This window comes from Morus notabilis, unplaced genomic scaffold (assembly GCF_000414095.1).
Source record: "Morus notabilis unplaced genomic scaffold, ASM41409v2 Scaffold1388, whole genome shotgun sequence".
NCBI lineage: Eukaryota > Viridiplantae > Streptophyta > Magnoliopsida > Rosales > Moraceae > Morus > Morus notabilis.
The window spans coordinates 410,963-429,185 of record NW_010362392.1 but is presented as its reverse complement, the minus strand read 5'-3'; the positions used below and the strand labels follow the sequence as shown (position 1 = coordinate 429,185).

The 18,223-nt window shown below is 36.1% G+C and overlaps 1 protein-coding gene and 1 non-coding gene across 5 annotated transcripts; one reads left to right on the top strand and one right to left on the bottom strand.

The window, feature by feature from the left end:
* The first annotated feature begins 606 nt into the window (after positions 1-606).
* Positions 607-677, top strand: TRNAG-GCC. Its single transcript has one exon. It is a non-coding gene; the product is annotated as a tRNA-Gly (tRNA).
* A 216-nt stretch (positions 678-893) lies between these two features.
* Positions 894-7,664, bottom strand: LOC21398470 (dentin sialophosphoprotein). Of its 4 annotated transcripts, XM_024168047.1 has the most exons (9): positions 7,497-7,664; positions 6,253-7,326; positions 5,714-6,048; positions 3,786-4,931; positions 3,539-3,697; positions 3,032-3,377; positions 2,876-2,946; positions 2,638-2,760; positions 894-1,750 (listed from the first exon to the last, which is right to left on the bottom strand). In XM_024168047.1, exons 2-9 carry the CDS (start codon positions 7,148-7,150, stop codon positions 1,397-1,399), a joined length of 3,432 nt encoding a protein of 1,143 aa, XP_024023815.1. In that variant the 5' UTR covers positions 7,151-7,326; positions 7,497-7,664; the 3' UTR covers positions 894-1,396. The 4 variants fall into 4 exon arrangements, with proteins under 4 accessions (XP_024023815.1, XP_024023814.1, XP_024023816.1 ...); XM_024168046.1 differs by having other exon boundaries at positions 6,253-7,664; XM_024168048.1 differs by having other exon boundaries at positions 6,274-7,664.
* Between the last annotated feature and the right edge of the window lie 10,559 nt (positions 7,665-18,223).

The following is an 18,223-nucleotide window of genomic DNA, read 5'->3' as shown; positions in this document are numbered from 1 at the left end:
GGCACACGTAAAGTTTTATTCCTTATACAACTCTTATCCAACTTTTTCTAGAAGTGTTACCATGTCTTCTTATTTTGAGGTAACGTTATGTCACCTCTTTTTTTCTGCCTTAGAAAATATCTATCTTATGACAGTTTTATTTTTATGATTCTTATATAAGTAATACTAAGACTAATCCCAATTTCTTTATATTCACTTTGTGCTTTCATTTTTTCATTAATAGATGTTTAAAAAAATTATCTTACATCAAAACAACTAATAATATGAAAACTCAAAATTGATAAAAAAAAAAATATAAATCAAATTTAGAATTGATATCCCAAACACTATTTTTTAGCACCTTTTTTTAATTCTTATATTTCTCTAATAAAATTTATTAACAAATATTTTCCACTTAACTGGAGCACCAATGGGTGAGTTTGGGAGGAAAAAAAAAAGGCGGTGTCTCGGCTCGGCGTTGGAGGGAGAGCAAGAGAAGATGGAACGGCGCAGTGACAGATGGCTAACTCTGCACCATATAGCACGCAAGTTTTATGATCCTTTCTATTCGCTGTCCCTTCTTATATTTTTGTTAACTTGAGTTCATGCTTCACTAACTAAGCATAAGCACCAGTGGTCTAGTGGTAGAATAGTACCCTGCCACGGTACAGACCCGGGTTCGATTCCCGGCTGGTGCATCCTCCTTTTTGTTTGCTTCATCGTTCCTGTATAATATTTTTGGCTTAATTCTGTTAAATTAAAATTATAATACCCTTTTGCAGAAGACTAAAAACAGACGACAATCCATTTTCAAGGTTTTCATCAGCGGAGATGGAGGAGGAAAGCACAAACTTGCTTCAAAGAGGCGAACTCGCAAAGCATATTCCAAAAGCTATTTTCAACAAGGGGAGAAAGGAAAAGAAAAATGCACAAGAGAGTGTATTATTTAAGAATTCTTACTAGAACGGTAAGCTAATTCATTTGGCTTCCTGTCAAAATTTACATCTAACTTATAGTATCCTATTATAGCCTCGACACTCTTAAGGCTCCTACTTAATACACGCTTCACTTAACAAATGGAATTCACATGTACACTAGTGTTGCAATTCTTAGATTCAAGTACGTACCAACCACCAGCAATCTTCCCCGATTTGGAATGGCTGGCCATGTTCGTCTCACTAAGATCACTTGCTCATCGAACAACAGTGAAAACGACACATTGACCTAACCGGGATCCTTACTACCAGGAGACCGTAAATACAAACAGCCTTCTATTCCAAGCATTAGCAAAACATAAATGGTGCTCCCATGAAGCAGACTACTGCCTCGGACTCGGAAGAATCTTCGGAGGCTGCCAAAAAGAGATTATTAATCTAACATCTACATTCACAGTGGTGTCCAGCTGAAAAGGTTAAAATCACATGGTTCCAGTCTCGTCTGAACTAACTGAGGCCTCACTTCCTTCAGGACGTGCTCCACCTCCCTGAATCTCATCCTCACTGGACATACTATCTTCGCTGGAATTGGACGATGTTCCAAAATCTTCATCGCTGATCAATTCTTGTTTCCGTCTTCTCCTGATATCCCTTACTCCTCTGCCTTGAAGAGCAAGTCTCCTGCGTTTTCGTGCTTTTCGCTTGCCTTTGGGGAAGTCTTCTTTCTGTGATTCAAGGCTTTTGCTATCGACTTGATTTGCAGTTTTCCCTTTGCCGTACTCGTTATCCTCTGAATCATCAGCGTCAAGCTTGCGCCTTTTCCTACTTGAATTTGTCTGGCAATAAAGAAGTTAAAAGCAAGAGTAAGACATAGTCAGTCATAGCACCCATAGATCATTATCAAGGCCCAAAGAAAATAAAGATGAGACCGTTATTTATACCAAATAAACTTACACAAAATCTCACGAACTCGTAACTCTCCTTTTTTTTTGGTTTTTTTTTTTTGGGCTTTCAACTCGTAACTCTATTTGTGCAACTAAAATGTTATCATTCTGTAATCTAAGCACCAAGGGTTGATTTAATTTCCCTATGTTTTGCCTTCTCTAGCTCAAAAGATCATATTTGTATTCGAAACTTCAGAGGATTAGTTTCCTGTTTGCCATTAGACAGGAAATAAAATTATCTTTCCCAAGAACAGCGATATGCAAAGACTTTAAGAGATTTGATAGTAAAATATCTACACCGTTTTCTAGTAGCTTAAATCACAGAGCTAAAAGCTTACTCTCATATTCATTCTGTAATCTAAGCACCGAGGTTTGAATTAATTTCCCCTATGTTTTGCCTTATCACGCTCAAAAGATCATATTTGTATTCAAAACATGAGAGGATTAGTTTCCTGTCTGCCATTAGACAGGAAACAAAATTATCTTTTTAGTTTTTCCCAAGAACAATGATATGCAACGACTTTAAGAGATTTGATAGTAAAAAGTATCTACACCCTTTTCTAATCGCTTAAATCACAGAGGCCAGAGCTAAAAAGCTCTCTCATACATGTTAAAGAAATGGTGCGACAATGTGAGAACCGCCATAATATTTTGTTTTTTCAGAAAATTTAATCGCTGATGGAAGTCCGAAGCGTGCTTTGGTGCATTCCAAGGAAACATCATTGCACGCAGAGAATGATTAGGAGGAAAGAAAGTGTTGCAAATGGTCAAGCACATACCTTGGGACCACGATCAACCAACCTAGCCCATTCGTGTCGGTTCCTCAAGCAATCAAGTACAGCCTGTGAATGACTTGTGTATGCATAACGCTCTCCATTATGCTTCCTCAAGTTGTGCCAATGCTGTGATTGCAGACACGAAAGAGAAAATAGTGAGTCATGGAAGAAAATCCTTCTATTTAAAGAAAACTATCAAGCGGATAAACATAGAATATTCTCTCAAAATAAGCAACCATACTGGCAGCACAGCATTACAGAGTTCCTCATACGTCATGCGCTTCCCTTTGCTCATAATCTCATTAATCAAGCCTGTGTGCAGAAAAAGATCAGAAAACTACAAGTAGAGAAGCAACCAAAAGGAATTAAGCAATCACACACAGTATATAACAGCTACCTGGTAAAGTACGATGAATTGGACCACCAACAGTGCCGGTATCTTCATCAGAAGTATTCCTAGGTGAACTTCGTATGGAGGACATATTACGCTCGTTGGCCTCGGTGGATGAAGAAGGACCACTGTTAGTGGCAGCAGAGGTAGAAGGCATATTCTTCTTGACAGACTCCATTGCCGAAGATCCATTTTCCTCCCTCTTGGTAGAAGCTTCTGCCGTATCATCTGTATCTTGTCTATTAAGATCATGAGAAGATGGAACTCTATCCTTCCTTTTACCTTCATCAGCAACCTCACGAGAACTTCGGAACCCATCTCTGGGAGCATCCCTGTACTTCCTTCTAGATACCTGTACAATAAGGATTTGTTACTAAATCACAACAGACAAACTAAAAACCGTCCTCCATAACCTTTTATATGTGTATGCTCAAAGCTGGATATAATTAAAAGGGAGTAGACTTCAGTCAAATGATAACCAATCATGAGTAGATCAGGGAAGCAAGAACTTACGGAGCTGTGATCTTTGCCTCCAGAACTTGAAGTACGCTTTATCAGCATGCTCGTGGCGCTTGGAGAAGACAGCTGAGGCAAGCTACCTGCATGGCGCACACGTGGTACACGAGGTACTCTAGGAGAGCTGTTGAGTTCTTGATGCAGCAGTAACGCAAGCTGCAAAAACATATAAAAGTGAGCACATAGAGATGCAAAATTATCTCCAGGAAAATAAGTTAAAACATTACTGGGAAAATCCTCTCACCTCCTCATCGCTTAGTGTAGCAGGTAAACTTGAAAGAACAGGCGGACACACAGAAGTCGTGTGATTCTGATTAATCTTAGAGGAAGGCTGGATATTTGGCTGGTTAAACTTTTCACCTTTTGGGGGCACCCCTGAAACTGTAGTTCTATTATGCGTATGTACAGCCTTCTGATGGTGTAGTGATCCAGTCGGCTCAACAGAGCCTGAAGAAACTGCAGTAGTATTTGCAGCTGAAGATGTTTTGGAAGACACACAAAGCACATTATCTTTTGATTCTGGTGTTGTTTTCTTGGAAAGCGGATCATGTGATATCCTGCTTGGGTGGGAGGGTTTTGGAGCAGAATGTAAAATTGATTTTGGACGCTCTTTCACAGATTTCCTCGGCACGTCATCCCTATCCTCTTCCCTGACATCATGTGGACAACGATCTTTTCTCACATTGGCATTACTTTCAGATGTGATTTGCGGTTTAGCAACAGGATTATGGTTTGAAGCATCAGTAGATTTGACATTATCAGAACTAGATGATTTGGCAGTCAATACAGTGGTTGGCATTGAAGAAGATTTTCCAGAACACGCTACCATGTTACGCTGACTGGGCAATCCCTGAGAGTTTAACATAGTTCCTCCTGCTCTGGAATGCTCTTCAGGAATCCCAGAACCCTTTTTTTGTTCTGAAGGGGTTTTCTGCAAAGCCATTAAACCATCTGCGCTCTCTAATTCTGATTTAAGCTGACAAGGCTCACCAGATAATTGATCGGCCTTGCTCATATGAGAATTGCCGACGGCTTCCAAAGAACGGTCAAGATGTTCTGCCTTATCATCACTGGACTGTGAAGTACTTATTGTTGCACTATTGAGTTTAGAAGTTTCCAACATCTTACCCAAAGATATGCCAGGATCTTTTGCATCACCTTGAGGAGAAGACTGAATATTTGGCAGAGAACCAGAGCTGTGATCGAGTTCTTTCTTCACTTCAAGATTAGGCAGTTCAGACTTCAATGACGTGTCAACATAAGAATCTTGAACTTGATTGTCTTTAACTTCAAGTGCAACACCAGGCACATCTTTGACGAGAGAGTTGTCAACATTTTTATCAGAGCTTTCAAAGCTATCATCCAGCTTACCAACTGTCATGTTATCTCCCTATCATCATGAAACAATGTAATTTTAACAAGCTGAAATTTAAACACTAAAAGAAGAATGTAAAAGACACAATAACCATTGTTCACAGCTCACATTAGAGTGAAAAACATAAACGCGAACATCATATGTTATAGTTTAAGGGATGATCGCAAAGATACAGCTTGTAATTTTATTTAAAATACAAAATCTACCCATTATGTTTGAAAACTACAAATTCATCCTTTTGTTTTAACTTTGGTGATTGGGGGATTTGAAGGCTACATCTTAAGGTGGAGTTCGGTGAGAAATTACTCACTCAGCTATGCCTATAACAACAAAACTACAATCTTACCCTTCAAATTTAATTTTTTGTTTCCAATGTAGAGGGAGAAGATTGAAACCAAAACTTGAAAACTAGTAAAGGTTGAAATCATCTTACTAAAGTGCATTTACATGCAACATTAGTAAACTAGGAACCTTTATTTATGCTCTAGAAAGCACACTAACAGCCTTGATTCAGATCCAAATCCCAGATAGTTAAGTATGATGGTTGCACAAAGTGGTGGTCAGAGAGCACACATTTTGTGTTGTCCAGCAGAGTAAGTGAAGCGAAGCTAAGGGTTATAGGTACTGCTTGGAAAATAACCATTTTATAACTTGTTGAATGTTCTTTAAAGAACCCCACAAAGGGAAAGGGAATAAAAACAACAAATGTGCATGGTTACGAAAGAAGGAATAAGAACAGCCGACATTCAAAAGAAGAACAAGAGCAAATTAGTAAATGTGAGTGGATACAAAAATACCTCTTCTTTCACATTATCGCGTTGAACTGATGATCCAACAGCGTCATCCTCTTTAGGAGAACTTTCTAGCACTGCAGGATGCTGATGGTCAATCTTCTCCTCCTTCAGTCCAGTACCAATTGGAAAATCTTGTCTAGACACATTTGAAGATAAGGCTTCTGTAGAATGCTTTTCAACATTACCATGAGCTGCAAGGTGAGGATTGGATGTAGGTTCTTTAATGGTTGTCTCCTTCAAATTCTTATTCTTCGTACTCTGAATTTCACCTTTAGGAAACTTCGGAGCTCTGTCTTCATAAAATTCCAATTGTTTTGCATCACTGGTGGGTGTAAACACTAGTAATAAAAATGGAAACAAAAAATTGGAATCAACATACACATGTCAGCTAGAACAAGATGTGACCCACTGTAAGGTGCCAACATTATCGACATTGACCAATATGATGGATAGCAGAATAAAAACTTGCATTTTTTTTAATCATTAGAGAGGAAGTCAAAAGTAGCAGCCTAATAACAAAAAGCACAGCAAGACCAAATTACCTATTTTGGAAGAATGTGTACCTCTCTTCTTAGCATCAACCTCTTTTTCAGTAGTTCTGGCTTTCTTCTTTCCGCTCCGATCTTTAGATATCCCCGAATCTTCTTTCTTCCGCCTACCAGAATGTAACACAACAGGGCGCACTAAGCTGCTCTCCTTCTTCCCACCATTCTCTGAACGCCTAGCATCTATACCCTCACTCCCCCATTTTTTTGCCTCTTTCAAAGAGACCTTCCGATTACGTGTAGCTTCCTCATCTCCACCTCTCAAACCAACCAAAGCAGCCACTGGAGTAGCAAACACACTCTCCTTTGACAAGGAGAACAGAACACCAGCACCTTTATCCACAGGATTCTCATTCTCTTCATCCAACTTATTATCACCACCTTCCTTCTCATCCCAACAAGGGAACTCCCTATACCGAAAGTTAAACTTCTTGGGCACATAGCCAGTGCACTTCCACAACTCCGGCGTAAAAACCGACGACAACCCACCAAACAAAGAAGGGTCACCGCCTGGTATCCCCTGGACATGTACCCTCTCCTCAATCGGTATATCCGTCCAAAGCCTAAAGGGCCGGCGAGGCGGCCCATTCGGCGCATAAGAATTCTCTATCCTCATAGTTTTAGTTGGAAGCTCAACCAACAATTGAGCAACCTCGGTCTCCTCGCTATCATTTCTATTGTTCTTGATCTTACACTTATCACAAACAAAAATATCATCTCCCTTCACATACCTGGAACACCTAGTGTGAACCCAAACGCCACACTCATCGCAATTAACCATCTCTTCCCCATCGTCGAAATTCACACCGCAGACGCAATCAACGGTCCAAGAACCATTGACCCAGTCGTCCGGAGGATCCGAACTCTGAAGGCGGTGGTGCGACCGGCCTTTCATGTCTTTTCTACCGAAACCTTCGATACAAAATCCCTAACCCTAACCCTAACCTTGCATAACTAAATTCGCATCTACCTTTCGTTTTGATGGCAAAAAAAAAAAAAAAACCTCAAATTCAAACAACCAAGAAATTTGCCTCAGTTCTGGTGCGACCAACCTTTCATATCTCCGACCACCTGGTCCCCAAACCAAAAACCTTAATACAATCCCTAACCCTAAGATTGGATAACTAAATTCGAATAAAACTTCGTGTGTTATGAATAAAGTTCGGGAATTGCCTCAGTTCTTTGCAATGAACGAGGTTCCGAACATCGTAGGAGTGAAGATTGAGGTCTAAGATTAGTACCTGGGAATTCAGGCTCCGGTTATGGCGACGCCTCTTGGGTTTTACGAGCTTCTTCGCCGTTGCCGTTTGGGGGATCTCTGACTCTCTCTCTCTATCCGCACGAACGAAAATGGCTTTCTTTTGCTTCTCTCCTCTCGCACGAACTGGCGGAACTGAAAGAGATGGATCCTTTTCTTCTTCTGGTTGTAGATTTTGATTTGGCGTCCGTCTTCTTTTTCTCGGCTCCAAAATATCACGACCCATTCCTTAATGGGCCTCTAAGGCCCGGAATGGTAGGCCCACCTTTTCAAAAGATTTTTATTTTAGAAGAAGACAAATACCTGATTTAAATTTTTAACTTTAGAGCTCGTTTAGTTTATAGATTAGAACTATGACATTATAACTATTTTTGATTTACGTGTATTTTTTATAAGAAAAAATACTATAATGAACTATAAACCATGATTCGAATCAGAGAACGAATCCTCCAACCAAACAGGTTCTTAATTAATATCTTTTTAATTACATAACTATATTAATCAAAAAGATATTAATTAAAAAAATAATAAAAATATAGACTCATGCATTATAATAAGTTCAACCATTTTCTTTAAAAAAAAAAGAAATAGACAAATACCCTTAAAATACATACTAAATATCAGTGTAAATGATCACAAATATAATTTTAAATCATGTCAAATCTCATCACAATCATATTAATTTAAATAAAATATAATAATTTAAAAGAATTTGATAAAAATACGATGTGTTGGAATTTTGTCCCGTAGAATACTACAAAACAGTTTTCTAAATACATTAAAGTAAGGTATAATATTATTATTAAAATACAATGTAAAATGTATGTGAATTTGAGAAAAACCATAATATAAAACAAATTAGAGAAATTGTAATATAGGCCATTTTGTTAAACTAGTTGTAGTAAATAGCACAATGATCAAGAGTAAAAGATTTAATTTTAGTATATTTGAAATTTTAGTATGTTGTCTTCTATTTTTACTTTTATGTTTTTTCTCTCTTGAAACTTTAAAAGATTTAATTTTGATCTCTTAATTTTTTAAAAATTATTTTTGGCTCATTAACTTTTGTAAAAAATTATATTTTGATCACTTAATTTTAAAAAAATTGTATTTTTGACACCTTAATTTTTGAAACATTACATTTGACCCATTTTTACCAAAAACAAAAAACACATTTATATTCGTGGTAAATGAATCATTTACCAGGTAAATCCATCATTTATAAGTTATTCTTGTGATCCTTTATTTACACGCCAATAATTTAGTTTGGTTGGTAAATAACGAATTTACTTAGTAAGTGACGCATTTATCAACCAAACACGCGGTAAATAACAAATTTACCTGTTAAATGCTTCAATTATCTGATAAATGCTTCATTTACTAACTAAAAGCACAGTAAATAATGAATTTATTAGGTAAATGATTCAATTACAACATTAAAAAAAAACAAATGTGATTTTGATTAATACTAAATCTACCATTTATATATGAATAAGTCCTTTTTTACGAGCCAATAGTTTTAGCTTATGTGGTAAATGATGAATTTACTCAATAAATTCTTTATTACCAGCCAATATGGGTGTTTTTGTAAAGTTTTTTAAAAATTAATCAAATGTAATATTTTTAAAAAATAAGGGTTCAAATTATAATTCTTAATAAAATAAAGGGTCAAATTATAATTTTCTAAAATATGAGGGGTAAATTTGTAACTTTCAAAAATTGAGGGTTTAAATTTGAATTTCTAAAAATTTAGGGTCAAAACTTTAATTTTATTATTTATAAAATTATTAGAATCTCAAAACTTTCGGACAGTAATATTTGACCCTACTAAATTGTTTTACAATAAAATCTATTATTATAATAGTTTAGGGATATTCTTGATATTTATAAAATGGTAAATGCCCATTTATTAAAATTATGTCTTTTTTTTTTTAAATGGACTTGAATTTTATTAGGCTGTATCGGCCAAAATTGAACGAGATAAAAAATAAGGGGATTTATCAATCCCAACCCAATCCAAATTGACAGCAAATACTGAGCTTGCCAAAGCGTGGCCACTGGCCAATAATGTTCCTATTCTTAGAAATATGTGTGCAACAACCGCTATTGACTTGAGAAAGCGAAAACTTAACATCAGTAACAATTGGGCTCTCAATAGCTAAGTCTACGGGAGAACATATAGTCCGACAAACATTAATAACATTTGTTTCTGTTATGAAATTGGATCAGGGCAAACAAGAAATCTCAGTAAAACACATCACGAATCAAAACCAGTAATTGAGAGGCCTTTTATTGAAACTTTTCTCACAACCCAGAAATTGATTACAAAAACAACCCTCAGAAAACCCAAGAGAATTCCTAATTCTATAGACTTTATCTCTAACATTCTCTCTCTATCTGAGTATCTAATCTAAAAAAAAAAAATCCTCATATATCAGCAATGAAATCACTTATTTATTACTAAGTCAAAGCCAATTACAATATGACACTTGACAGTCTTAAGAATCAACAATTCGTTACAACTTTAGAATATAAAAACAACTCTTAACAATCTCCACCTTTGTTCTTTATTCTAAAGTTTCTACGTTCCTTTAATTCTTAATATAAATCATCTTTAACAGCTTTAAGCAATGTTGAAACATTCATGCTGGTAAAGCTGCAGTGATCATACATGCTGGGTTGTCTTTTATTACAATCTTCTCCACAGCTACTGTACCTTTGGCCACCTCATCCCTTATGAAATGATACTTAACATCGACATGCTTGGTCCTCTCATGATGCATCTGGATTCTGATCAGGCGAATTGCACTTTGATTATCACAATACACAGTTACTGTTTTAATCTCATTCTGAACAAGCAAGTCAGAGAGTAACCCTTTGAGCTATAAGGTCTATTTAACAGCTTCAATGGCTGCAATATACTCCGCCTCTGTGGTTGAAAGAGCCACCACAGGTTGTAAGTTTGCTTTCCAACTGACTGTGTTCCCAAATACCTTGAACACATAACCAGTGAGAGACCTTCTAGTAACTATGCTTCCTGTAAAATCTGAGTCTGCAAAGCCCTCTACTAGTTCAGCTTCTACAGATGATCTTCCATACTTTAGTCTAAGACCAATTGTACCAATCATATACCTCATAATCCATTTTTAACAACACTTAAAGCATACGCTAGGTCCAGCCTGCTGCACACCATAAAATACATAATGCTGCCTACCACACTTGAATAAAGGACTTTCTTCATATACTGCACCTCATCTTCATCTTTTGGTGCTTAATCTGCACCTAACTTAAAGTTGTAACAAAATTGGCTTTGTTCATGCTGAAGTTGTCAAGTACCTTCTGCACATAGGAACTTTGAGACAAATATAACTCCTTACACTTCTTGCTTCTTGTTATCTCCATCCCGAGAATTTTCTTGGCAGGTCCAAGATCCTTCAACTTGAATTTTGTCTTCCGCCGCTCTTTGACATTCAAAACTTCTTCTGAGCTTTCACTTGCTATCAACATGTCATCGACATACAGTAGTAAGTAGACTATTTTCATATTCTCTTACTTCTTTTGATACAAACATGAGTCTAATTGCTTCTTATAAAACCAATCCTTAACATGAACTGATCAAACCTTTTATACCACATCCTAAAAGACTATTTCCGGCCATATAATGACATTCTCAATAAACATACCTAATTTTCAGCCCCTTTAACTATAAAGTCATCAGGTTGTTTCATATATATGGTCTCATGTAATTCTCCATTAAGGAAGGTCATTTTTACATCCATCTGTTCAAGCTCCATATCAAACTGAGCTACAAGTGCAAGCAAGATTCTGATTGAACTGTATTTCACCAAAGGGGAGAAATTTTCTGTGAAATCAACCCTTCTTTCTGTGTAAACCCTTTAACCACCAACCTTGCCTTGAATCTTGCTTTTTCCACACTCGGAATCCCTTCCTTCTTCTTATAAATCCATTTGCAACCTACTATACTTTTGTCATTTGGTCTATCAACCAATTCCCAGGTTCCCTTTTTATGGAGTGATGACATTTCCTCCTCCATGGCTTATAACCATTTATCCTTATCTTTACTCTCTATGGCTTATTTAAAGGACAGTGGTTCATCTTCCACGTCTAGATCCATACCTACAGTGAGAGCAAATGAAATGATATCAGTCTGTCCGTACCTCCGAGGTGCTTTGTGAAGTCTTCTCTGCCTGTCTCTTGCCGTGTTATAAGACTGAGTCGAAGTATCTTGTTGCTGCTCCACCTCCACCTAATCAGATTCTTCATTTTTCTGATCTTGAGGCTGTTGTATAGGTGATGTGATTATACCATTCTCCACCTCAAGCTCTAGTGGTTGGTTATCTTGTGTTGGTTGTGTAGTTGTCTCTGGTCTTTTTATCAAGTTTGTCATCTGATATTCGTTAAAAACTACATCTCTGTTAATCAAACATTTAGCATGACCTGGTTCGAGACACCACAACCTGTACCCTTTAACACCATCAGGATAACTAATGAACACACACTTCAGTGCTCGAGGCTCAAGTTTGTCTTGTCTTATGTGAGCATAGGCTATACAGCCAAAGGTTCTGAGTTTGCTATAATATACTAGTCTTCCACTCCATTTCTTGTGGGGTCTTAAAAGCAATTGCAGAAGAGGGGCACCTGTTTATTAGATAAGTTGTTGTAGTTACTGCTTCAGCCCAGAAGGTCTTTGGGAGCCCTGCATTGTCCAACATGCACCTCACACGCTCCATAATGGTTCCGTTGAAATGTTCAGCAAATCCATTTTACCGTGAGGTCTTTCTCACAGTAAAATGCCTAGTCATACCTTATTTTTTACACAACTGAGTAAACAGATTTACATAATATTCAAATCCATTATTTGTTCTCAGCTTTTTGACTTTTCTGCTGCTTTATGTCTCTAACAAGGTTTTCCACTCTTTTAATTTAGGGAAAGTATCATTTTTATTTTTCAAGATGTAGACCCATACTTTCCTAGAGTAGTCATCTGTGATGGATAAGAAATATCTTGCTCCACCATGAGAAGGAACCCTTGATGGACCCCATAGATCCGAATGGACATAGTCTAAAATCCCCTCTGTAGTATGTTGTCATGCGCTGAACTTAAGCCCTTTGGCTTTTCCTTAAAGACATTGTTCACAAAATTTCAAGCTCCTTATCTAGTCCCCACATAGTAGACCCTGTTTACAAAGTTCTTCTAGGCCCCTGTGACTCACATGCCCGAGTCTTTGATGCCAGAGTTTTGTCTTATCCTAGTTTGAACTAGTCACATTCATAGATCCCTCTACGACCGTTTTGCCAATCAGATTGTAAAGTCCATTGGTTTTGATCCCCTTCATCACAACTACGGAACCCTTGCTCACCTTCAAACTTCCATTATCACATTTATAACTATAACCCCCATGATCTAAAACACCAAGAGAAATCAAGTTTCGTTTTAACTCGGGAACATACCTCACATCCTGCAGTAGTATCTCAATCCCATTGAGCATCTTGATCCTGATTGTGCCTACACCCATCACTTTACATGCCTTATTATTCCCAAGAAGCATTGTCCCACCATCAACCTCTATGAAGGTTTCAAACTTGTTCTTGGTAGGACACATGTGATACGAGCATCCAAAATCCAAGATCCATTCTTTACTAGACTCTGTGTTAGCCACTAACAACGCCTCTACTGTCTTATAGTCATCTTCATTTTCCTCAGTGTCCGTACTTGAAAGCAAGATCCATTCTTTTTCAGTTTCTGAGTCTGAAACCAGCAAGTACCTTGGCACTTTCATATCCATCTTCCGCAATGGTTACATCACCAGTGCTTTTTCCATTCTCAGAAACTTTGGTCTTCCTTTCTGGACACTCCTTTTTGAAGTGACCTTCCTTGTGACAAAGAAACATTTTCTTTTAGTTTTAGATTTTGATCTGGGATAGTTTTTGTTGTTCTTGAAATCTGGCTTTTCGGGTCTTCCTCGAGCTAGTAAGCCCATTGCTATAGCATCTTCCCTTGATTCCCCATTCTTCTGAAGTTCTTTAGAATTTAGGCAACCTTTACATCTACCATGGTCAGTGAATCCTTCCCATACAACATAGTGTCTACGAAATGCTCGTACTTCTTTGGTAAAGAAGTTAGTAGAATAATGGCATGGTCTTCATCGTCAATCTTAACGTCAATACTCTTCAAATTGAGGATAATCCGATTGAAATCATCCATGTGTTTCTTCAACATCCATCTGAAGCGTATAATGTCTCTTCTTTAAATAGAGACGATTCGCCAATGACTTCTTCATGTACAACGCCTCCAATTTCGCCCAGATTTCGATAGCAGTTGTCTCGTCAGCGACTTCTCGAAGAACCACATCCCTAAGACTTATCAAGATCGTACTATAAGCTTTGGTGAGGACTTCTGGACGTCGTTTCTCTTCGATCTTCTGCAGATTCTCCTCCGACAGTGCAACATCAAGCCCTCGGTGAAGGAGAATGGCTTTTATCTTCAATTGCCATAAACTAAAATCATTTAAGCCCGTGAATTTCTCGATTTCTAGGTTTGCAACCACCATTGTTGCCTTACGCCGAAGCTCTGATACCACTTGTTATGAAATTGGATCAGGGCAAATAAGAAATCTTGATAAAACACATCAAGGATCAAAACCAGTAATTTGGGAAGAAAACCAATTTCAACCCCTTTATTGAAACTTTTCTCACAAGTCAGAAATTGATTACAAGAACAACCCTAAAAAAATAAGAGAATTCCTAATTCTACAGACTTTCTCTAACATTTTCTCTCTATCTTAGTATCTAATTTAAAAACAAATCCCTATATATTAGCAAGGGAATGACTTATTTATTACTAAGTCAAAGACACTTCTCAGTCTTAAGAATCAACAGTTTGTTTCAAATTATGTTACACCTTTAGAATATAGAAACAACTCTTTAACAGTTTCAACAATAGAAACCTCTAGCCCTGCCTCAGAATCGGACAACAGCCCTTCCCGAGCAGCCAAACATTTAGTCACATGGGGAGAGAAAGAACCATCCACCCTGCGAACCATGGATGCTCTGATCACCCCGTCAGAATCTCTAATTACTGCTCTTACGCCCATATAAGGGACACCCTCTCGGACAGCCACATCAATGTTTAACTTCAAACAACCACTCGAAGGAGCCTTCCATTTAGAGGGCAGAGAGGTATGTCCCATGGCAATCCAACCAGAAGCCTTTTGACATTCACGAATCTCACCATATGCTCTCCCCGCCAAATCCAGAATTTCACAAGGCGATAGAGGCAAACCACCATGTAGAAGCTTATTTCTATTCCCCCACAGCTTCCACACAATATAGCAAAAAACTTCAAGCTCTTCCACAGTAAATCGTCGCGCCACCTGGATGCAAAGATCACTAAAAGAGGCTGCGTTGATCTGGCAAAGTTTATTCCAGAGAGGGCTAGAATCTCATATAGACCGGGTAAATTTGCACTCCCATAAAGCATGCAGGGTTGACTCAGTCATTAGCTTACATCTTAAGCACCAAGGTGAACATGGACAATGTTTAGAATGAATATCTAACAAAATAAATTTAACAAAATGATTTTTTTTTATTTTTTATAAAAAAAATATTTACTCATTTTTTATAAAAAGAAGTCATTTTATAAATAAAAACTTTTAAAAAATTATTTTATTAATAAAACTTTTCAAAAAGTTGTTTTTATAAAATCTCGGTCAACATTGCACCCCCGCTTCTGCAAGTTACTAACTTAAAATTATGCTATTTACTTCTTACCTTTAAATTTTATATTATTTATTTTTTTAAGTCCATATTATGCTATTTATCTCATTCCCCATAAAACAATATGCCACTTTTCAGCCATATCAAGAGAGAGAAACCAACTCAATTTTCTCTTATTTATCTAAAAAAACGATATTCTTGTTATTTGTAAGTTGCAATACAATTGTCGTGTAATTGTTCTTATTTTTATTTTTTACATTTTTCAAGAAATAAAAAATAAAAATGATTTTAAAATGGCGTTTGGCATAGTTAAAAAAAACAGAAATGAAAATGATTTTTTGATTTAGTGTAAAATAAGAGAGAAATGAAAAACGACTTTTAGTCATTTTTCATTTTTTTTTGTTTTCTCCTCTCTCGAGCAGAGAGAGAGAGATAGAGACATTAATGAGTTTTCTTATACTGAAAATAATCTCTTGATAAAACTGTTAAACATATTTTTAAAAATAATTTCTGTTTGAGATTAAAAACGTTTTCATTTCTATTTTTATAAGAAAAATAAAATTATTTTGAAACGAGACGCGTCCAATAACTTTTTCAATAAAATGAATCAAAGTATCAGATTCTCCATCTCTTTAAAGTTAATTGTTTGACAACAATTACGACGATGTAAAAACATTAAATTAAATAATATACTACAGTTTCATTTCTTAAAAGAAATTACATTTTTTTATGGAAAAAGAAATTACATTTCACTTTGGAAAAGTTTTGCTTTACCTCAAAAGAAACAATTATTAAACTTTAGCAAATAAAATATGTATTAAGAGATTATAACAAATTACAAAATAGTTTTGAAATAATTTTTGATGATTGGAATCATCCAATTGTTCTTTTATTTGACATAAAGAGAATTCTTTCTCATTGAAATCTGCCACACAAGGTATTGCTTGCTTGAAAATACCATAATATAATTAAATGCAACTTTAAACAACTTTAGGAAACATAAATTATTATGGACAAAGACAAGTGAGTTTCATTACTTGATCCCTTTTTTTTTTAATATTTTTTTTCCAGTGAGATAATTAAACAATGTTCTAAAATATCGTTATCTAACTTTAAGGAGAATATCGAGACCCAAAAAGTTATAAATTTTGTCTTTTATTTGAAAAAATTAAATTTGTTTGGCCAAACCCGAAAGTTATATTAAAAATCAAGAATCACGATTTTCTCAAAAATGATTTTTTCTTAAAAAAAATCTCAAGATACAACCCTTGAATGAAGTATATATGTTATATGTTTGTGCATATATATTTATATTTATGTATACACATGTAAGCAATATGTATGTGTGCGTGCTGTCAAGGCATGTGTTTAAATAAACAAGAAGAATAAGAACTGTTTTACATATAATCAATCTTCCATAACATATGAATCCATGACAATATTAGATATCAAACTACTTCACCAATTCCATGAAAAATATTTTAGGGGCACTTAAAGTTGTTGAAATATCATGCAAACTAGTTTCATCACTCCAAATTAGTTGATGAATTATAAAATGTGAAAAACAAAAGCTTCTATTTTTTATGCGGATGACGTAGACTTGTCACCAGTTATCATAAACAAAGGAATTTAGTTTGTTATGATGTTGGAGTGACGCCATTTCATAGCACGAAAAAATAATACAAACATCAATTCACACATAATTTCTTACGGTTAAAAAACATAACACCAACAAACAATTTCACCCGTAAACTCAAAATAATTACTCAAGTTTGTATCGGGTTCCACAAACAAAACTCATCTAAAGAGGTATACCAAATATCAAGCATACACATCAATCTTTTATGTTGCGTTTGGTTCAAAGATTCGTACCGTAGTTCGAATTATGGTTCGTAACTCGCTACAGTATTTTCTCTCACAAAAAATACACGTAAATTAATAATGATTCTGAATCCATCCACTAAACGTCATTTTATTGTTTCTTTACAGACAAATCCTTATAACATCAAAGAAAAAAAAGGTCCAAATAAACAAATCCAACAAACATAGAACAAACAAATACTGAACAAACAACCCACAAACTAACGGGAGTAAGAACCACAACTATTATAAACTCAAATCAAACTCGATTCTTGACGATCCTTAGATCACGGGGTTCTTTTCTATTCATGCTTCTGTTATTATTCAGCCACTTTTATGTGCTAATACCTCTGTGCCTTCCTTGTTCCTACCTTCAACTCAAGTGTGAGACAGAGGTAAGCTTGCCTCAAGGAAATAAGGATATTTCGTTCCTCTTTATGTTCTATGTTATGGTGGTGAGGAAATTATTGTTCAAAATAGCCCCGTTTTAAGATTCGAGTTTTTAATTCCAGTTTATTACAGTAAAAAGCTCTCACAAAAAGTCGCATCTAATTTTTTTTATTATAATAAAAATCTCTAAAAAAATCACGTCTTAACTCGAATTGAAAACTGAAATCGGAGAACTGAACGAGAGTGCCAAGCAACTCGTGCCATTTGGTCTGGCTGGTGTTAGTGTGTGAGATGGTAAGCTAGGAGAGTGCGTGATCCAATGGACTTTTTGGAGGTCTTACTTACTACTCGGAGTTGTACATTGGCTTTTCCAATGGGGAATTTCTTCTTTTTGGAGCAATTTAGAAGATCTTATTAACAAAGGTAGAAGAACTGAATATTTGTTTTTTTATTAATAATACTTGACGTTTACATGATGGCATATATATATACAAAGGTGCTGTTGGCAGTTAGCCGAAATTACAGTGCATTTGAACTTTGAATAATATAGATGATCTGTTATAGCAGATCGTGCGAATCTAATGGAGATAATCTTCCTGTATCTGAAACTTGTGGAGATGCTGCTGGAGAAGTTGTTTTGGCCGAGATCATTGGAGCTGATGGCAAGATATTTGCACCTGAATCTGTTGAGGGGGATTAGGTGTTTGAAACAACCGGAGAATC